Source organism: Trichechus manatus, unplaced genomic scaffold, assembly GCF_000243295.1.
Source record: "Trichechus manatus latirostris isolate Lorelei unplaced genomic scaffold, TriManLat1.0 scaffold00002, whole genome shotgun sequence".
Lineage (NCBI taxonomy): Eukaryota > Metazoa > Chordata > Mammalia > Sirenia > Trichechidae > Trichechus > Trichechus manatus.
In genome coordinates, this window is record NW_004443938.1 from 37,484,739 (window position 1) to 37,507,885 (window position 23,147).

General features: G+C 39.5%; 1 protein-coding gene across 1 annotated transcript in view; it reads right to left on the bottom strand.

The window, feature by feature from the left end:
• The window catches only part of PDE7B (phosphodiesterase 7B), a 375,050-nt gene that overhangs the window by 249,273 nt on the left and 102,630 nt on the right, over positions 1 to 23,147 (bottom strand). Inside the window, exon 2 of the mRNA XM_004368891.2 lies at positions 10,442 to 10,502. Coding sequence (XP_004368948.1) covers positions 10,442 to 10,502 — 61 coding nt within the window. The remainder of the gene's footprint in view (positions 1 to 10,441; positions 10,503 to 23,147) is intronic.

Sequence of the window (23,147 nt, forward strand, 5' to 3'; positions counted from 1 at the left end):
ATGCTTGAGCCCATTGTTGCAGCCACTGTGTCAATCCATCTTGTTGAGGGTCTTCCTATTACTTGCTTGCTCTCCATTTTACCAAGCATGATGTCCTTCTCCAGGGACTGATCCCTCCTGATAACATGTCCAAAGTATGTGAGATGCAGTCTCGCCATCCTTGCTTCTAAGGAGCATTCTGATTGTACTTCTTCCAAGATAGACTTGTTCGTTGTTTTGACAGTCCATGGTATAGTCAATATTCTTCACCAACACCACAGTTAAAGGCGTCAACTCTTCTTCGGTCTTCCTCATTCATCGTCCAGCTTTCGCATCCATACGAGGCGATTGAAAACACCATGGCTTGGGTCAGGTGCACCTTAGTCTTCAAGGTGACATCTTTGCCTTTCAACACTTTAAAGAGGCCTTTTGCAGCAGATTTGCCCAATGCAATGCATCTTTTGATTTCTTGACTGCTGCTTCCATGGGTGTTGATGGTGGATCCAAGTAAAATGAAATCCTTGACAACTTCAATCTTTTCTCCATTTATTACGATGTTGCTTATTTGTTTAGTTGTGAGGATTTTTGTTTTCTTTATGTTGAGGTGTAATCCATTCTGAAGGCTGTAGTCTTTGATCTTCATCAGTAAGTGCTTCAAGTCCTCTTCAGTTTCAGCAAGTAAGGTTGTGTCATCTGCATATTGCAGATTGTTAATGAGTCTTCCTCCAATCCAGATGCCCCATTCTTTTTCATATAGTCCAGCTTCTCAGATTATTTGTTCAGCATACAGATTGAATAAGTATGGTGAAAGGATACTGTGAAACTAGGAAACTTGTTTTTCTTATTCGGGGCAATGTTGCCTTTCAAATATAAATTTTTAAAAAGCACTATGATAATGCAGAAAGCCTTTTAAATCATTTCATTCAAACCTGATATTTTAGTTATCTAGTGCTGCTATAACAGAAATATCACAAGTGGATAGCTTTAATAAAAAGAAATTTACTGTCTCACAGTTTAGGAGGCTAGAAGTCCGCATTCAGGGTGCCAGCTCTAGGGGAATGCTTTCTCTCTCTGTTGGCTCTGGGGGAAGGTCTTTGTCACCACTCTTCTCTTGGGTCTGGGAGTTTCTCAGTGCAGGGACCCTGGATCCAAAGGATGAGCTCTGCTCCTGGCTCTTCTTTCTTGGTGGTATGAGGTCCTTTTTCTCTCTGCTCACTTCTCTCTTCTATATCTCAAAAGAGATTGACTCAAGATACAACCTAATCTTGTAGATTTGTCCTGCCTCATTAATAATAACTGCCTCTATTTCAGCCTCATTACCGTCACAGAGGTTAGGATTTACAACACATAGGATAATTATATCAGACGCTAAACGGAGGGCAACCACACAATATTGGGAATAACAGCTTAGCCAAGTTGACATGCATTTTTAGGGGAACAATTCAATCCATATCCATAACACCTAGGAATGAAGTAATTTTCTATAAATTTCTCTAAACATATACTGGACAGAATAATGGACCTCTGCCTGTTTTCATAACACAATGTTACATTTGCACGTGGATAAACTCTGCCGGGATAGGGACTCCATCTTTCTTCTTCTTATTCATCTTACAGAGTATTCCTAGCAGAGGGTTGGACATATATCAAGTAAACAAGTATTCGTTTATCACCTGATTCCTAGGATAGGTTTTAATTGGCTATTTGTAGAGAACTACATACTTCTCATCCTGTAACCTACAGTAATATGGCTGGGAAACTGTCAATTAGTTCATGTAGGGGCTGACTCTGACCTTGGCTGTCTTAGCAGAGGTTTCAAACACAGTATCAATCAGTCTTCAATACATCTGGGCCATGCCTTACAGATGTGTGTGCTGCTATCACACATACATTCAGCAAGTACTTATTCAGCAAATAATGAGTTCCTATTAGGGGATAGGAGCCCCTGGGTGGTGCTAACAGTTAAACACTGGGCTACTAACCAAAAGGTTGGCAGTTCAAACCTACCCAGAAGAGCCTTGGGAGAAAAGGTCACAGCCTTGAAAATCCCATGGAGAACATTTCTACTTTAACACATATGGGGTCTCCATGAATCAGAATGGACTCCAGGGCAGCTAGTTTGGTTTGGTTTATTAGAGAGTAGGCAGCTAGACACTGTTCAAGGTGCTGGAAATTCAGAGATGAATAAAATGAATTCCCTGTTTTTATCATCTTTACATTCTGTGTATGGGTTTCTGGTGGCGGCAGGCTGGGAGATAGTGAATAACAAATAAGTATAGAATATGTCATTTTATGATAAAGTGCAATGAAAAATAAAATAAAGCAGGGTCCTGGGACAGAGAGTGATGGAAACAATGCCCCCACTGTCCTCCCTGGGCACTGTCCAGGTTGCAATTTGCTCTCTTTCAGCAGAATTCAGAAATATCGTCCAGAGATTTTGTTATTTGATTATGCATATAGAAAGAGTGAATTCATGCATCCATGGGATATGAATGTAGCACTTTGTAAGTATAAGCTAAGATTCAAACTCTTGAGACATTTTAACTTTGATAAATCAAAGTTAAGCCACTTTTGTCTTTAAACATAGACCTTCACTTTTAAAGTCAAGTACAGATAAAATGGTCCTTATGAGGATGATATACTTATTTCTAAACTGCAGGTATGCCCTTGAAACTGTCTATTCACTTCATCCAAACTGAGATAGTTTAATATAGAAAATATATCAAAGCAGTCAGTTTGTACATAAAAAATACTACTAATAGAAAATAAAACACAAGGACAGGATAAATTCATTGTTAGTATTCAAAAAAAAAAAATACTTATATTTATAGAACACTAAAACATTACCAAATGCTTTAATAGTTATTGTGTCATTTGATCCTCAGCAAACTCATTACAATAGATAATATTATTATTAAGTATTATTCCATTTTAGAGAACAGTAAATAGAAATCTATATGAGTCACTTTATGTGACTTGTCTATGGTCACACAGTTATTAGGCTGGTACCAGATTTTTAAATGCCCTGTTCTTTCTACTGCACTACAGTGGCTTACTTTGATATCAGAACTTATTTTGTCTTAAAACAGATTGTGTATTTAATTTTTAAGAAACAATTTACAGAGTGCAAAAATGTCTACATAACAAAAATCACAGTCAGATGCAAGTGATAGTAGCAAAATAGTGATATAAAAAAATCCCAGTGTTATTAGATGACAAAGTTCCACAAAATGAGAAGAATATAGATTTTTTTTTCTATTGTACAAGATGACAATACTCTCTCACTCCTAAAATAAAATATTATGTATTTGTTATCAAGGAATAAAATATAAAATTAACATATGTTTAAAGAAAAATCAACCTGTCAACCTTAGAATACAGGTCATGAGGTTCAAATACACATTGGGTTAAAATGATTTAATTTCACACCTATCAGGTGAATGGCTGAACTTTACTGTCCAGTAAACCAAAAAACCAAACACATTGCCGTCGAGTTGATTCTGACTCATAGCGACCCTATAGGACAGAGTAGAACTGCTCCATAGAGTTTGCAAGAAGCGGCTGGTGGATTTGAACTGCCGACCTTTCGATTAGAATCTCTTTCTGGACTGTAAACTCTGTGATGGGCAGAATCTGTGCCTAATTGATCTTTGGATTCCCAGTGCCTAGCAGAGTACATTGTATACTGTTGTCAGTTGCTGTGGAGTTGACTCCGACTCATGGTGACCCGTGTACAACAGAATGAAATGTTGTCCAGTCCTGCACCATCTTTATGATTGCTGGTGTCCTCCAATACATTGTTGCAGCCACTGTGTATTTTGAGTGCCTTCCAGCCTAGGGGGCTCATCTTCCAGCATTGTATCAGACAATATTCTGTTGTGATCATTCCCTAGGTTTTTACTGGCTAATTTTCAGAAGTAGATCACTAGACATTTCTTCCCAGTCTGGAAGCTCCTCTGAAACCTGTCCACCATGGGTACCCCACTGGCATTTGAAATACCAGTGGCATAGCTTTTGGTATCACAGCAACATGAAAGCCACTATAGTACAACAAACTGACAGATTGGATATGGGCCTTGCATATCCAAATCCCTGTTGTCATCAAGTCAATTCCGACTCAAAGCAACCCTATAGGAGAGAGTAGAACTGCCCCATAGGGTTTCCAAGGCTGTAATCTTTACAGAAGCAGACTGCCATATCTTTCTCCTGAGGAGCAGCTGGTGGGTCAAATTAGTAACCCTTTGGTTAGCAGCTGAGTGCTTTAACCACTGTGCCATCCGGGCTTGCATATAGAAGGTGCTTAATGCATATCTGTTGAATGAATATTAGAGGAATGTCTTGTGCCCTTGAAATACTGCAAAATTTTGAAGAACTTATTTAATTATTTTTAATAATTGCCCTCCGATTTGTATAATAGTTTCTCAATTGCTTTTGTAAACATTACCAATGATATAAATAATAATTTATTGCTCATTTATTAATTAATTAGTTTTTATTATTAATTTGTTTATTTTCAATTGTTTAGTATTTATCTATAAATTTATTGACACATTGTAATCCAGTATCTGAGCCTTTCTACATTCAGGAGGAGGGATGAGAATCAAGACCAGCCCAAAACTGATTCCTATGAGGTGGAGGTCAGATATACTTCCACTCTCCCACTTTTTCACCATTTCTGACACCAGCCATCCTCCCCTACAGCACTCTCGATTTCTCTACTTGGTTCGATAATTCATTGCAATGGCTACACAGAACTCACAGACCATACTCTTGATTATGTGGTTTATTAGGGAAGTAATAGGCTACAACTCAAGATCAGGATCAACTTGGAAGTAACAGAATACAACTCAGGAGGCAGGAGTTCGTCAATCAGGACAGCTTCCCACCAGGATGGCTCTCAGCTCCTTCTTGGCTGTGCCTGCAAGCAGGCCTTTCCCTCAGCTATGCCAGCCAACAGCCCTTCTCTCAGCTATACCTGCCGAGGACCTCTGCTGCTGGGCCCCTCTCAGCCCCTGCCCCGTTTGGGCAAGTATTACAGCCCTTTAGCTCTGCTGACAAGTACTCAGAGGCACCCTGCTCTGCCAGGAAACCTCCTGCCCAAAGGCTCTCAGCTCACTCTACCTCCATGGGCTGGGAATCCACTGTAACCATCTGCCAATCCTGTGGTTCTTACCATTGGTACTGCTACCACCGTTTCTCTGCTGCTGGGCTCTGCCATGCTTGCCATCGCTTCTTGTCATCTCATGTCTTATTTAGAGTTACAGCTCTCTCTTCCGGGTATAGACGATTCTCAGTGCAGGGACCCTGGGTCCCAAAGGCATGCTTCACTGCAGGCTCTTCTTGATGGTAGTGAGGTCCCCCTCCACCTCTGCGGGATTGGCCTTTATATTCAATTTCAAGGCATGGTCCTCCCATCCAGACCATGAATTGACCAATCTCCTTGGTAGACCACCATCATTCAATTTGCATAGTAATTGATCAATTTCCACAAGGTCACTTAATCCTATTATGTGGTTTTATGTATTCTATTTGCATAGCGTACTAACCAATCCCTTGCAAGACTGTGGCCTAGCCAATCATTTCGGCAAAATCATAAACCCAAGGCCAGAAAGGCCATATATAAAGAAACTCATTGCACCACACACATACATGACATTTAGGACATCATAGCAGGCACTGTCTGCTCACAGAATATCTCATTCTATCATCAGAGCAACCTTTGGGCTGGGAAGGACAGATATTTTTATTTCTATTTTGTTGAAAAACTGTAAATTGAAGCTTAGAGAAACTATGCAGCTTCTATGAGTACACGGTTAATTTTTTAGAGCTAAGACTAGAAATAAGTCTCAGCTTACGCTGAGTGTCAATAAAATATTGATTTTATGGTATTCTATTGCTTTGAAAACTGGCAATGCATATAAATGATTTATAATAAACTTCAACCAACAAACTGACTGGTATGCATGCCCCCTTTTAGGCCATGACCGGTCAGAAAGTGCTAATTGTACTTTCGAATGATAATGACACTGATCAGCATGAAAGCAATTGTGCATGGAAGGAAGGCAGGGCCACTGGAATTTTTCAAATTGGCAAAAATAAAAGGTTGATAAAGAGGATGAAGAAATTGAGCCCACAAATATCCGTTAATTACAAATGAAGGCTTTACCATCTGAAATAACCCCACTCTAAGAATAACGAGAAAGAGGCCCCAAATCTGACCTGGGATTCTTTTTTGAAAATTTCTTTTTCCAAAACATTGTTTCACAGAAGGCATTGGTAGTTCAGTGGTAGAATTCTTGCCTTCCATGCGGGACATCCGGGTTTGATTCCCAGTCCATATATCTCATGCACAGCCACCACCGGTTTGCCGGTGGGTTCCGTTGTGCATGGGGTCACCATGAATCAGGGTCCAATGTAAGAACAGCTAATAACAACATTATTTCACAGGGCAAAATTATCAAATGAACTAAGAAGTGAATGAACAGTCATCCTTTTATGTAATGTTTTAAATGCTCTAGGCTCTTCTTACCAGTTTTCATTATACTTTTGAAAAGTAAAATTCTTTTAGTAACTCACCATATTTTTTATATTAATTGTGCAATGAGAGATCATTTGTCTTCCACTCCCTTTTTCCTTTGGTATAAGTTCATTACACCTAATTAAGGTACAAGTCTTACTTTACTATACAGTTGTATACTCCTTGCTAGAGTTCTATGAACTTCTGAGGCCAATATGATCTTGAGAGAAAGCTGATGGCTAAATTAACGAGTAACAGGAAGAAAAATTCTCAACACATGCCCTAAGCCTGAAGAAAAGAAGCAAAGCAACATCAGTCACCATTTGGTGCTTAACTTGATTATCCATATTTGGCCTCTCAGAACAATTTTAAGGAATGAATAGTTAATGCTCAGTACAGCCAGCTCTGCAGGACACCTTCTTTACTTTCATATCTAACACAAACTGTTCTCCTGAACCCAGAAATGATTCCCCATAAGACCCATACATGACAGTAGTTTGTTCCCACTTAAAACTGCATTGAATTCAGTGCTTCAGAGTAACTCAAGGTGAATTTTACACTTATGTTTCATTAAATGTAATGATGCAGGAATATGGTTTTTGGAGAAGATGGCTTATTTGTGGAGGTCGTGAGGTAGATAACTCAAAATTTAAAAACTATATTTTTTGAGAATGATCTGGTGACTCTTCAATAGGTGAAAACAGAACTTCAAATGCATCCCTGACTTGTGACCCTCTTCCATGTTCCATTTCAGCTGTGCTGAAACCAAAAGCCCAGCTAGGTTCCAGGAGGACATCCAGACCCGGAGTTTGGGTGGGCAGAGACGGGATCTCACAGGGGTGAGGCAAGACGTTAGCAATTTAAACCTGTGGGATATCTCAGGTGACTTCTATCAGGGATCTCTATATTGGGATGACATACAGATAAGAGTTGAAGTTTTGGAAATGCAGGCTTTGTATATTTGGTTTTCTTGTTTGGAAATTTTTATTTATTTAGGGTCCTGTTATACAATTACCAGCAAAAATATTAACTGTTAATGGTTGGCAACACTTATAAAACTTAATTGTTCTTTAAAATATCAGAGACTCCTTATCTTTTGCTGTTGGAGATATGAGAGTTTTCTCAAGAAATGCTTCAGGAAGTGATACGGGAACTATGACTGGTTCCTCTCAAAGGAGGCAATGAACTAATTATTACTTCATACAGTGGTGAAGAGGTGCTTTATTTGGTTGTTGTTTTAATATAGATGCTCTCTCTCAAAGAAATACAAGATGTAGGCTCAGTTTTAGTTGAGCTATATACATTTATAACTTGAATTTCTCTGGTTTGCTTTAAGTGAATAAACTATTCAGCTTCAGTTCTTATCATCTTGCAGGACCTTGCCATGAAATAGCAATCCCTTGGCCTCAGGTGAGCATATACGCACGCTTATGGCAGGTGGATCTATGTATGTTGATATCCATGATAATTTTATTTTGGCACTCTCTTTCATTTAAGATTTCAAAGGACTTTGTAAATGTTTGAATGAATTTTGCAGCAATCCTATTAAAAAGATAAGTAGGGAAAAGTCTAAACCTTCTTAGATGTAAGCTCCTTGAGGGCACAATTTTCTTTATATGAGTAACTCAAGCTTACTAGATGTAAAATTATCTTTGAACATCCCATAAATATTTACCACCTATTTTAAAGGTAAAATGTAGTTTTTCTTTCTTTTCCATCCTTATTTCTTCTATGTCCTCAAACTAATAAAAACCTCCATTCTCAAGGTTCCTTTATACTAGTTCTATGTCACTAAGAAAATACAAATTGAGCAAACAAATTAAACCCAAGGTTAATAACAAATAGCAGCTTAGTTAGTAAACTGCCATTGCCAAGGATATCTACATTTTGAAAGAGAAGCCATGTCTTACTTTACTTAGGATAAATGATCTAACTATGTACGATTTTTGGGATGGACCTAACCTGTCACGTGTTAACACTCAATGAATTTTAGCTATTATGACAATAGCAGTAATAGCAAAACAGATTTATATAAATATATTTCTGATTTTGAAATTTTGTGCAGTCTGGTAGATTCATTTGGGGAGGTGTATGGTGGTCAGGAATACCTTCTGGGAGCTATATAAATAATGCCACATAAGAAATGGAAAGATTATTGACCTTACTTTAAGTCAAGTCTACAGGCCGCGCTTTAGAAGAATAGTAAGATCTATTGCTGTCCTTGTTCTAGCTATAAACTAAGCAAGCAACTCACATGGGAGCCAGGGCAAGAGAAAAGTCAGTCACAGTAAAGCATGTGTTCGCATGCTTAAAATAATTATGAGTTAAAAATAGATTCAAGTTAGTAGATCAGGTAGAAGCTACAATCAAATAATATTTGAGTGGTGTTAAGGTGCTTGTAATATCAGGCCATTTTCCTCAGTTTCTTTATCTGTAAAATGGGGATGATTATAGCACCAACCTCATCTTGTTATTGAGAAAATTAAAGGAATTAATTGATGAATAGATCTTAGAGCAGGACTTGGTACACGGTGAACACCTAGTATGTGATGATATGGTGGTGAGATGGTTTCCCAAACCCAAGGTTGGAACACACAAGCAGACAAAGGAATTTTTTCTATTTTCTTCCTTCCTTTTTCTGTCTAGTTTTTACTCTAAATATTGGCATTTAAAAGGCATTTCCACGGTTAAGGGCAAGGGATCCTAAATATCTGACATGGTGTATGTGTGCTATCTTCATTATTCATGTGCTTCCAGTAAAATGTTCATTTTCCAATGAAGGTGTTACTGTAGAGTTATCTTAATTAAGATAAAAATATATGAGAACTGCAACTGAGAGTTTTAAAACAATAGTACAAGAAAATAAGAAAAATCAGAAAACTAGAAGAACAGATCGTTTTTGTTTTGCTTTTTAAGTATGAGCAAGCTTTGATTATTTGGTATGTGATTATCGCAAATTATGAATTACCTAGACCTTCCTCTGCTGTTTGTTTTTGGGTCATCTCACTTGATAATCTGGACTGCCAACGATTGAGGTAGCCAGAGAAAATGAAAGGAGCTAAAATGAATTATTTTGTGCTTTGCTCATGAGTATGGTTAAAGGTTAGAATGGATAAGGGTAAAATTTTGGTGAAAATTAATTTTAAGAATTATTTTTACTTATCCATATTACTGTTTTGTTCCATGAATGCAATTAATTGAAAGTTTACCTAGGTTAGTGACTGAAAGAAGTTCTAAACACCAGACCTAAAATTTTACAGTTTAGAAACTTGCATATCATGATTTGGACAATTTTTTCACTTTGAGGTTAAGTGTATAATTTATATTCTCTGTACTAGTTTTCTAACCTATAAAATGAGGAAAATAATACCAACTTAATTTCCTAACAGAATACTATATATGTACAAAAGGCATTGACGATATAACGTCCCATAAGAATAAATGAATATTCAGTATAATGATACTATTTTGTTACGAACACAGTGTGGGTAATTGTTGTGCTGACTTCGGATTAGTTCAGATATATATTTCTCCCAGGCGTTATAAGTAAAGACTTGGTGCTTCGACGTAAATACTTAATAGTAGTTTACTTTAAGTAATAGCTTCCTATTTTATCATCTCTGGTTTAGGAATAACAATGTGGTTCTTCTTACCTTTTGTCACAGCTGCCTGAGTAAAGAGCACCCAATTCTATGTTTCGCTGATGATCCTCCCCAAAATTTCAAAGACACAGAAAGTAAGACTCCTGACATTATTCATATCAAAACCTTTTTTCATCATTAAGCGTTCCACGTGAAAATGTGCTATAGCTATCTATTGACTTACAAGACAGCTCATAAGCCTCTGCAAAGTGGAACAAGAGGCAGTCAGTAACGCAACAGAACAATTGTTAAGTCCATCTGACATCAGCATGCTTAACATATTTAAAATGAGAGGCCTTCTTACCTAGCATGCAAACACATTTGGCATTCTGATCACGGTTCTCAAACAAGATTTTGCCACACCTCTGAAAGAGAAAGAATGCCATAGTTATTTTAAGATTTCATATCAAGATTTCCAAGACACTACGTCCCTGCAATCTAATTACCATGTTATTCCACTCCTCATCCTCGTGTGTTCTTTAGTTACCTGAGGCTAGGGACTTATGTCATGAGCAGAGACTTTCCTGGTAGTAAAACATTTTGGAGATAAGTTAGGATGGATAGTCCCTGCATGCCTCATGTCTCCTGCCTAGGGCTAATTCTGTGTGCTTCTATGAGGAGTCCTGGCCAAGGATACACTCAGCTTCCAAAAGTTTCTGTTTCAGTGGAAGGTATGCAACCCATTAGGCCCGACAATCTGAGGTTAATCACTCCCCTAATTGGTCCGTATTCAGGGCCTAAATTATTCTAAACAACCCAGTCCACAATCAAGCATAAATATTACCAAGTACCAGTCTAGGTGGCCTATACTTAACTCTCTGAACTTAGAGGAAAAAAAAACAATAAAGAAATGATTAAAAAAAAAAAAAAAAAAGTGGCACTTACAATGTTTTCCTTGAGCCCAATAACTGATGGGAATATCAACTTTCATATCTGTATCTTAGTTTTAACTTGCTTGTTAAAAGTTTTGTGCAAGACAAACTCCAGAGATACAATCACTTATTTAAGAATAGGCCGTATTAATGTGACATATATAATTCACAAATGGTTAGTACCTGAATGCATAAATAAATACTCTAAATCACTTAGAAAATAACAATCCAACAGAAAAACAGATAAAGGACACAAACAAGCAATTCATAGAAGAGGATAGCTTCATGGTCAATACACATAGAAAATATATTCGGTCTAAGTAAATTAAAACTAGATCAACAAATTAAAAATAAAATAAGGTCTGTTTTACACTCACAGGTTTAGCAAAACTTAGTAAGTCTGGCAATACCAAGGGTTATCAATCATGTAGATACATGGATAATCTCACACACTGTGGATGGGAGTGAAAAATGATATAACTACTTTATAGAAGAATTGCCAAAATCTGGTAGAGTTGAAATATGCACACCCTATGACATAGCAAGTCATCTTCTGGGTTTATAGCTAGAGAAAGTCTCACATACAACTTTAATGTAAGGCCACAGAACGTATAAATAATATATTATTCATACATTGGAACACTACACAGCGTTAAAATGAATAAATCAGAGCTACATATGCTGTCTAAACATATATGACACATACAGCATGTATATATAAAATGTGTAATATTCATATCATATAAAATAAATACAATGCTCAAATCATACAAAATGTATATAATGTGTAAATCATATAATGTTTAGCAAAAGCAAAACAAACAAACAAAAAACCCCAACAACCAAGTCTCCAATATGTTGTAATTTCTTTATGAAGTTGAAAATATCTAAAAATAGTACTTATTGTTTATGGATACATTACTTTACAGGAAAAGCATAAACACATGCATTGGAACAATGAACATCAAATTCAGCCTAGGAAGAGAGACGAAGAGTAATGAAATGTTGGAGGGCACACAGAGTATCAACTTTTCCCATAATGATTTGTTCCTTAAGTTATCCTCAGAACTTTCTTCTGTGCTTGAAATATTTCATAATATAAAGGAATAACTCACATATGCAACACTCTGGATATAAAAATGGCTCTGTTCACATTGCTTCTCCTCACCTATCTGTCTTGGGCTTGTAAGGCCATTTGGTAGCAGAGTAGACTGCCCCAGTGACTCGTTCTATCATTTATTTCCGTTGCCCTTAGGGAGACTGGGGACGAGTTAGGTTCATACATTTTCTCTTTCTTTCTCTGTTCACCACTTGATGAATTCCACTCCAGTCATTCTTTACTATAGCTGTAGTTAATGTATTATAAGGTATTGTAAGGCAAAGTAATTTCTGGGGGAAAAAATCCTGGCTGTGAGCATCTGCCTTGTTTAAGAAATCCTTTGATACAAAGAAGGGCAGGTTGAGAGGGGAAACGATGTTTCAATTATATTCAAATCAATCCTTTTTTTTTTTTTTTTTGGATGGCCTACTTGTGCTCAAGGAGATTGGCAATTGGCTCAGGAACCTAAAAAGGAAAAATGCTGCTTTGGTGAGCGAAGAAAATGGACTGGTGAGAAGGGAAGTTGAGTACATCTGAAGGTTGGCAAGAGGGCATTCGGTACTAGATGGAGACATCTGAATTACGGGTTCTTTTTTCCACCTACTCTGTTGACCTAGGATGATATTTCATCATGTTATTTAATCTCTTCATGCTTTATTTCTTCATGGGTAACATGGTGACGCTAATATATGCCACAAAGTCAAATCAGAGAGCAAACGTGAGGATTAATTACCCGTGCAGTCTGATCCTACTGTCTGTTCCTGTTTTGCCCAGAGCTTAAACTCTTTCAGATTGCTGGGATACATTTCCTACATTACTTGCTTTTTAAAGTGGTGTTTTTATGACCTGAAAGAGTTAATAATTATTTTTAAATGAACGATCAAAGTTTTCTAAAATGCTTTCAGCTGCTTGGCAAAACAAAGTCCTAGGACGTGCTATCATTCCATACTCCAGGTTCTACAAGGAAATAATGCTGAGGTGCTCCCTTTATCCCTTACTAATGATAAAGCCCGCTGACGCGCGGTGGAAAAGCTTTCGTTGCAGGGATTTCCACGGGATGGCTGGTGGAGGTTGCAGAGCTTTCCACGGCTGCCCAAAGCCCAAGGGCAGTCTTATACTTGGCACTCAACAGGCACAGTGGTGTGGGTGGGATGCTGCTCTGGGGGTCCTACTCTCTTTTCTGGCCACATACAAATCCAGGGCCAGTTTTGGCAACGCCCATGAAGTATGCATTTCTTAACAGTCTTGTCCTGCTCAGGTTCACTGACCAGATAAGCCAATAACCGAGCAGGGAGGGTGGGTGCGGCAGCCCTTCCCACCATGATGCAGTTCGCGTCCTCATCTTTGTCTCTCTAGCAGTCTGGGGAGTGGCTCAGGCACCTCGAATTAGTTTTTTAATTGTCCTTCTTTGTAAAGTTACCTAATGATGGTAACAGATTTGAAAGCAATGCCCAGGAAGGAGTCTGATTGTTCTTCAGACTTGGAAGAAACCAGACTCCTCCCAATGCTCTTTCTCGTTGATGCTGGTGTTCACCGGGCCTTCCCTGCCAGGCTCCTGTTGCCCTGCAACCCGGAGGGATGACCTGGTTTAGGAGCTAAGCCACAGGGTCCAAAGTCTCTGCAAACTGCAGGATTTGTCATGGGAGAAGGTCTTGAGCCCCATTAAGTTCTCAGTCACTGCAGCCCTCCTCCTTGGCTGCTGAGGCCATGCAACCCAACAGTAGGACCAGCTCTACCCGGTCACATGTGCAACCTGCTGCTGGGTGACCTTGACTTTAGGCCTGGTTCTGACCACCAGGCTTCTGCCTAATTCTCAGGTTCCTGGCTCTGCTTAGGGACTCCATCTTTGTTTTATTTCCTGTACCAGAACTAGTGGGACCAACTCATCTTGTTCTTGCCCATCTCCCTCTGTCAAATCTGCCCCACAAAATAATAGGGCATAGTTATTGAAATCCCCATCTGGGTGGCTGAGATACTCCTGGCATATGTTCTCATTCTATAGCACGTAGAGTAAACTGCACAAGAATTTATGCGTATAACGCCTGTCACCATCATAGACCGAAAGGAATCAAACCACTTCTGTTGTTAGTGTCCCTAATATGTCTCATCACATAGCACAACAACAGCAACAAAAAAACCAATAAAACCTCATTGCCGTAGAGTTGATTCCAACTCATAGCAACCCTATAGGACAGAGTAGAACTGCCCCATAGGGTTTCCAAGGAGCAGCTGGTGGATTCAAAATCCTGACCTTTTGGTTAGCTGCTGAACTCTTAACCACTGCACCACCAGGGCTCCCATCACATACCAGGGCCTCAATAATTACTTGTCGACTAGTAATGATATCCAGCATTTATTGAGTCCACAGTATGGGCAAAGCATTGTTCTAAGTGCTGTATATATATATCATCTCATACTCTCATTATAAAGGAGAAATTGAGACACAGAAAGTACCACTCTCTGTAGTATATTCTCCTGCAGTGAATGAGAGAATGAATGCTGACAGCTTACCTGATGCTTGACCAGTACACATAAAGCAGATGCCCCGGAGTCTATTCCGACTCATGGCTACCCCATGTGTGTCAGAGTAGAACTGTGCTCCGTAGGTTTTCAGTGGCTGATTTTTCAGAAGAAAATTACCAAGCTTTTCTACTGAGGTACACATAGATTCCCACATACTGGCAACTCTTGGCCTCCTCATTGCCTTGGCCAAGTAGAATATCTCATCTTATATTAGATTACATCTCCTTTTCTCACCCATTAACCACTGACTGTGAGAGTTGTCATACTGATATTAATGATACTGTTCGACAATTTCTGCATTTGTTTGGGTCACCCTTCTTGGGAATAGGCATAAATATGAATCTCTTCCAGTTGCTTGGCCAGGTAGCTTGTCTTCCAAATTTCTTGGCTTAGACAAGCGAGCACTTCCAGTGCTGCATCCATTTGTTGAAACATCTCAATTGGTATTCCGTCGATTCCTGGAGCATTGTTTTTTGCCAATGCCTTCAGTGCAGCTTGAATTTCTTCCTTCAATACCATTGGTCCCTGATCATATGCTACCTCCTGAAATGGTTGAACATCGACCAATTCTTTTTGGTATAGTGACCCTGTGTATTCCTTCTATCTTCTTTTGATGTTTCTTATATCATTTAATATTTTCCCTTTAGAATCTTTCAATATTGTGACTTGCGGCTTGAATTTTTTCTTCACTTCTTCCAGCTTGAGAGATGCTGAGTGTGTTCTTCTCTTTTGGTTTTCTGTCTCCAGCTCTATGCACGTCATTATAATACTTTACTTTTTCTTCTCGAGCTGCCCTTTGAAATCTGTTCAGCTCTTTGACTTCATCATTTCTTCCTTTTGCTTTAGCTACTTGACTTTCAAGAGCAACTTTCAGAATTTCGTCTGACATCCATTTTGGTCTTTTCTTTATTTCCTGTCTTTTTAATGATCTCTTGCTTTCTTCATGTAGGATGTCCTTGATGTCATTCTGCAACTCATCTGGTCTTTGGTCATTAGTGTTCAATACATCAAATCTATTCCTGAGATGGTCTCTAAATTCAGGTGGGATATACTCAAGGTCATACTTTGGCTCTCGTGGACTTGTTCTAATTTTTCTCGGCTTCAACTTGAACTTGCGTATGAGCAATTGATAGTCTGTTCCTCAGCCAGCCCCTGGCCTTGTTCTGAATGATGACATTGAGCTTTTCCATCATGTCTTTGAATAATTCCTGTCTCTTTCCACAGATGTAGTCGATTTGATTCCTGTGTATTCCATCTGGCAAGGTCCATGTGTATGGTTGCTGCGTATGTTGTTAAAAAAAGATATTGGTAATGAAGTTGTTGGTCTTCAAAATTCTATCATGTGATCTCTGGCATCGTTTCTATCATGAAGGCCATATTTTCCAACTACCGATCCTTTTTTGTTTCCAACTTCTGCATTCCAGTCACCAGTTAATTATTAATGCATCCTGATTGCATGTTTGATCATTTTCAGCCTGCAGAAGTTGGTAAAAATTTTCAATTTCTTCATCTTTGACCTTAGTGATTGGTGCATAAATTTGAATAATAGTCGTATTAACTAGTCTTCCTTGTAGATGTATGGATATTATCCTATCACTGATAGCGTTGTACTTTAGAATAGATCTTGAAATGTTCTTTTTGATGATGAATGCGATGCCATTCCTCTTCAAGTTGTCATTCCCAGCATAGCAGACCATATGATTGTCTGATTCAAAATGGCCAATACCAGTCCATTTCAGCTCACTAATGCCTAGGATATCGATGTTTACGCATTCCATTTCACTTTTGAAGATTTCCAATTTTCTTAGATTCATACTTTGTATATTTCACATTCTGATTATTAATGGATGGTTGCAACTGTTTCCCCTCATTTTGTGTCATGCCACATCAGCAAATGAAGGCCCTGAAAGCTTGACTCCATCCATATCATTAAGATCGACACTACTTTGAGGACGCAGCTCTTCGCCAGTCGTCTTTTGAATGTCTTTCAACCTGAGGGGCTCATCTTCTGGGACTGTATCAGACAATGTTCTGCTGCTATTCATAAGGATTTCACTGGCTAACTCTTTTCAGAAGTGGACCATTGGGTCCTTCTTCCTAGTCTGTCTTAGTCTGGAAGCTCAGCTGAAACCTGTCTGCCATTGGTGACCCTGCTGGTATTTGAATACCTGTGGTATATCTCCCAGCATCACAGTAACAGGCAAGTTTCCACAGTAGGACAAACTTACAGATGCCTGGGGGAAAAGGATTCATTAAAAACTATGAAAAACCCACATTTTTTCCCCATTGTTCAATTGGCAGCACTTACAGCTTTCTTAAATCAGTTATTTTTCCCACGTCAAATAAGATTTCATGTATCTTTATATTTTTCTGAATATTTGCTATCACTTGAATTTATTAGCCTCTCAACAAGCCTCCAGCGGTTAATCTTTTTAGAGAAGTTGTCTTGGTATTTTTGGATGAGAGGAAACATCAGCAAATAAATAAAACCAAAGGCAGAAATCCTTGTTGCTTGGAGGTTTGCTTTAGGGTCTGCTGAGACAATAACAATTTTCTGCAAGGAGGTAGTGTTCAATGTTATCAGCAAACAATTAATAGACTACAATTTTAAAATCATTATTTTCTTACCACCATTATAGTTTAAAAAAAAAAAAGTAGCATTAAAAAACCTGAAACCCGTTGCCTTCAGTTGGTTCTGACTCACGGCGACCCTATAGGATGGAGTAGAACTTCTTCATGAGGTTTCCAAGGAGCGGCTGGTGGATTTGAACTGCCAACATTTGGTTAGCAGCCTAGCTCTTAACCACTGTACCACCAGGGCTCCTAGCACTGTTAGCATTCGGTGCTTATAAATTCATTGGAGGAGCTTGATCTAGGCTGGGCCTTCGGGAATGACTGCAAAACTGACTCACAAGGGGAGTTGCTGAGAAGCCATAACTGGGAAGATGGGGAGCCAGGAAGCATTACTGGAATTCCTGACTTTAAGAACACACCACCATCATAATGATTCGGGGACTAGAAAGCTATTGGCACAACTGCATCTTGAGACTCATGAAGCTGGTGACAGAACATTGAAGTGCTGCTGCAAAAATGCAGAAAAACCCAAGGTCTCCATGACTATGCTTGACTGCTCATTAAAAACAAAAACAAACACAACAGAAAACAACGTGACATATGACTAGACTCATTTTTGGAAAAACCATCAAGACTGGGTTTCCTGAACTTGAAAAAATGCTAACTATTCTCCAACTACTCAGTAGTTTCTAGAGTTAGTTGAAAGGTGATGTGCGCTTCATCTGTGCCAGGAGCACCCAAGACAACCTGGAGTAGGTAAGCCTTCAGCACAAATTGGCTTCATCCCCACTCTCACCTTATCCTTAGGTACTTCAATTCTGCAAATTTGCCATACAACGCGTGAATTCCTCAATGAGATTTTTAGTAAACAAGGCAAATGCTTGTACGCTGATGTATTAATTGGGATTGTATCTGTTTTATTTGTTCATCTTTGAATCCCTAAGTGTCTAGCACAATGACTAATGCACAATGGGCACTCAGAAACGTTAATTAAATGAATGAATGATCCTTCAACTCTTGGGGTTATACTTGAACTCTGAGATTATTTGGCGTCGACAGAGAGATTTTTTTTTTCAGGACATTTATGGATATACACCAGTTCTGAAGTTAATCAGAGATTACCTGGAGTAGTTTGAGAAAAGATTGTTTTTTTGGACATGTACATATTCATGGAAAACCTGGTAGCATAGTGGTTAAGAGCTATGACTGCTAACCAAACGGTTGGCAGTTCAAATCCACCAGGCGCTCCTTGGAAACTCTATGGGGTGGCTCTACTCTGTCGTATAGGGTCGCTATTAGTCGGAAATGACTAGACAGCAATGTTTTTTTTTAAAATATATTCTTACCGGTAAGTATTGCCATAAGGAGTCCTGGGTGGTACAAACACTTAAATGCTTGACCAGTAGCCCAAAGGTTGGTGGTTAGAACCCACTTACCCAGAGGCACTTCAGAAGATAGATCTGACAATCTGCTTCCGAAAGGTCACAGCCTTGAAAACCATATGCAGCAGTTCCACTCTGCACACTTCGGGTCACCTTGAGTCAGAATTGACTCGACGACAACTAACAACAGCAACACAGTGCTGCCAGGGGTGCTGCCACATGACCTGGAGATACAATGGGATGAAGGGAGCAACCTGACATTGAGATTTTGAAACATCAGGCTCCCTTCCCAGCTTACATTTCCTCCAACAGAAACCTTTTTAGGACTAATCAAAGCCAGAACCCTAGAAGATAGGTCTGGAGAAAGTGTTTTGGTCTGAGATAATAAAAAGATAACTTCTGTTAAGAGGGAAGTTTGGAACTCCCTTAATGTCTATCAAAAGAGTGAATGAATGAATGAACATTCAAAAAGACATTATTACCAAGTGCCTACTTGTGCAGGCACTGTGGTGTGAGTGTGGATATAAAATCAAATGAGATTTAGGCCAGGTCCTGTCCTCAGAAAGTTTGTAGCCTAGTCTGGAGTCAGAAACGCAGAAGATTATTGGGCACCCCAGTGATGGGGCACCCAGCCCTGTCTGGGGCTCTCAGAGAAGTCTTCTAAATGAGATGTGCTCTTTTCTGAGTCTGGAGGACAGGAAGGAGACAGCTGGCAAAAGAGAAGACTCTTCCAGGCATAGCCAAAGTTCAGACGTCTTGTTACCCGTTGCTATCTAGTTGATTCCGACTCACTGCAACCGTATAGGACATAGTAGAACTGCCCCGTAGGGTTTCCAAGGAGTGGCTGGTGGATTCAAACTGACAACCTTTTGGTTAGCAGCCATACCTCTTAACCACTGCACCACCAGGGCTCCAGATGTCTTGTTAGGATCCTGTAAGTGATTACCTAGGATGGGAGCAAAGCCGGCAGCTATGATGGGTCAGAGTAGAGGGATTAATCAAAGTGGTCGTCATAGATAAGAGTGGAGGAAAGTAGGGGCCAAATAATGATTCAAAAAACTATTTACGGACATGTTAGAGAGGCTGGATTTGCTCTGGAAGCACTAGGATGCTTAATGAATTCTTTTAGCATTGCAAAGAATAACTGCAATACAATGGTACCAGATACCTGTCAACAATAGTATTGGTCGCAAACTTTTTGCCCATTTCTACCCTAGAGAGGTACCAAGCCTGAGATGTACCTTACTCCTTCCCTTGGATTATTCCACAGGATGGCCAAAAAAAGTCCCACTAACAACCCAGTTGAAACCTCATGCGAGGCTGACTTCAGCAGCTGCTCAAGCCATTAGCACCCAGTGTTGAGCAGCACACCACAATTTCCCAGTTTCCGGAGGATGCGTTTTCAGGGTCTCATGCTTTACCGTGGCCCGAGTCCATGTAATTTTATGCAGTCCTGTCTACTGCGTGGGTGGCATAGGCAGGACTTAATCTCTAAACACCGTGGCAGCCCTTGGCATTCTGTTGCCAGAAGACAGCAGATTTGGAACTGGGGCTGATTTCAGCTCGAGCTCATGTTTTCCTTCCTAAGCTTTTCCAGTGAAAGAGCAGATTTCCATCCCAGGGCAGGCTGTGAAAACGTCAGACTAATAAGTTTTCAACAATCTGTCAGTGCAGATCTCCAGCAACAACCTGGCACTGCCTTTTAATCAAAGCCTCGTCGTCCAACCCAACTTCAGCCAGTCAAAATAAGAGACACACTAGTAATAGGAAAAACAAACAAACAAAAAAAAAATGATAACCACTTCGAGCTGAGCAAAAATTCTCAACAAATCCATTGTTGCCAACAGCCAACAGCAAATCTGTGGGCTACATAACCTGAGGTGACCCTTGAGAAAGGGCCACCCCTCATAAACCTCTAATTAGCTGTGGCTAGGAGTGACTTGAAAGATATTAATGCTATTGCTATTAGAAGATGATCCTACCAGCTTTTAACAGCTTTGTTTTCTTCTTCTGTCAAAGAACAAAATGTTAGCTCAATGGCGTATGCTTTCTATTAGAGCAGTGCCAGCAACAGCAATCTCCGGAGAGTCTCTCAGCATTTTATTACACATCCCTATTTTTAAATGTTTAAAAACTACTTATTATGAACCAAAACTTGGAAAACCTGATTTCAGCCCAGGACTGTTTTTTTTTTTTTTTTTTCAAAGTTATAAGCAAACATCCAGAATTCAGAACTGTGTTTTCTGTTATTTTAGCCCTGGACAGTAACGGGCACTAGAAAGGCTATATTTCTAACGTCTTGTTGGACCTCCTACAAGGAGATCCTGGGGTCAGATAGCTGCAGGTTTGGAGCCACCTAATTTTATGTTGTGCTCTTCAGTTCAAGCAGCCTTACTCCATGTACCACTTTTAGTCCTAGCATCCATTGCACATATTAAAATGCACATTGAAAATCACATTTTCATCATGCAAAACAATGACTATAAAATGACAGCTTTAGCGGAATCTGTACCTGTGAAGGCTGATGGCATGTGAAATATAATTGGAGTAAGGAGACTTGGTGGTGCAATGGTGAAGAGCTTGGCTGCTAACTGAAAGGTCGATGTTTCGAACCTACCCTGTGGCTCTGAGGTAGAAAAGTCCTGACAATCTGTTCCTGTAAAGATTATGGCCTAGGAAACCCTATGGTGCAGTTCTACTCTGTCCTATAGTGTCTCTGAGTTGAATCAACTCGACGGAACACAAACTATCTCTCTAATACATCCAGTAATAGGAACTTAGTAGGCATCTTGATCCAAGGTCTTAGGAAATAATTCAGGCATAGACTCTCAGAATTCCTAAATAATAGACACAAATACGTATGCCACAATTCTTGATAAACAGAATTTTTCAATACAGTTTCATCTTTTCTTAATCAGCCTAGGGACCCCAGGGTTGACAACTAGCTACAGATATTTTCCAGAGAAAAAAGATAGACACTTCTCTAAAAGTAAACAATTAAAACCAATATACATTTAACCTACATATGGTGAGTTTTTAAAGATTAAGTCCATAGACACTTTGTGGTGGAGAAAACAAGAAACAGTACAGAAAGAGAACAGACTGGTGCACATAATGGAAAGAACGTAGAACATTTGGGGTCAAATCTCAAATCTGTCCTTCACTAGCTGTGTGATCCTGGGTATATTACTATTTGCCATTTTGAACCTCATTGTAGAATAAAGAGAGTAACAATGCCCACCCCTTGTACTGGGTTGAATAGTGTCCTACCTCAAAGCTTATGTTCACCTGGAATGTGACCTTACTTGGAAATAGGGTCTTTGCAGGTGTAATTAGCTAAATTAGGATGAGGTCATACCGGATTAGGGTGGGCCTTAAGTTCCAGTAGGACTCATGTCCTTATAAGCAGAGGGAAATTTGGAGACACATGGACATACACAGGGAGAACGCCATGTGATGACAGAGACATAGATTGGAATGATGCATCTACAAGCCAAGGAATTCCAAGGATTGCTGCAACCACCAGAAGCTAGGAAAGACACACATAAAGATTCCTCTCTAGAGCTTTCAGTGGGGACATGGCTTTGACAACACCTTGATTTTGGACTTCTGGCCTCCAGAACTGTGAGAGAATAAATAAGGCACCCTGTTGTGGTACTTTGTTATGGCAACTCCAACAAACTAATACATCCTCAGCTGAAATAATGTATGTGAAAACACCTTGTACAATCTAAAGTGGTTGTTGTTTTGTAGAAGAAAGGAAGTGGAAGTAGGAGAGGGCTATTTGGCAGTACTGTGTACAAGATATAAAACACAGTTCTTCCGCATGAGTCATGAGGTTTTCTGAGTGGAGAAAATTGCTCTTCCCATCATGGTGAACATTGGTTCTTCAGAGGGTTACCCACAAAATCAAAGGTCTAGAGAACAGAGATTGGCAGGGTAGGATGGAAGTGATAAGCTCAGGGCTGGGAAGAGTAGTAGCCTGGAAGAGAGGAGGATGGAGAGAGAGAGGCAGCAGAGTGTAGTGCAAGCTGCAGACAAGAAGAACATGCAAAGTAAAGAGGGACTAGGTGAGCGTTTTTAGCATGGACAGCACAGCTCCAGTACTAGAAACACACACTGTTAGTCTGGGAGAGATCTTGGAGACCACTGTGGTCAATAAAGTCATTTTATAGATGTAGCAAACAAACAGGGTCCCATGGGGGCTAGGTCATTTTCTATTCCAGGGTCTTATGATGACCAGAGTGTGGACTCTTGAGCCAGCCTGTCTGGGTTCAAATCAAGATTCAATATCAACCAAATATGCCACCTTGGGCAAGTTATTCAATATTCTTTGCCTCAATTTCCTTACACGTAAAATAGGGATAACATTACTACCTACCTCATGGGTTTATCATGAGGTTTAAATGAGTTAATATATATAAAGCACTTAGAATAGTGCCTGGTACATAGTAAGCATGGAGTTCCAGGGTGGCACTAGTGGTTAAGCACCCTACTACTAACGGAAAGGTTGGTGGTTTGAACACGCCTAGAGGCGCCTTGGAAGACAGTCCTGGCAAT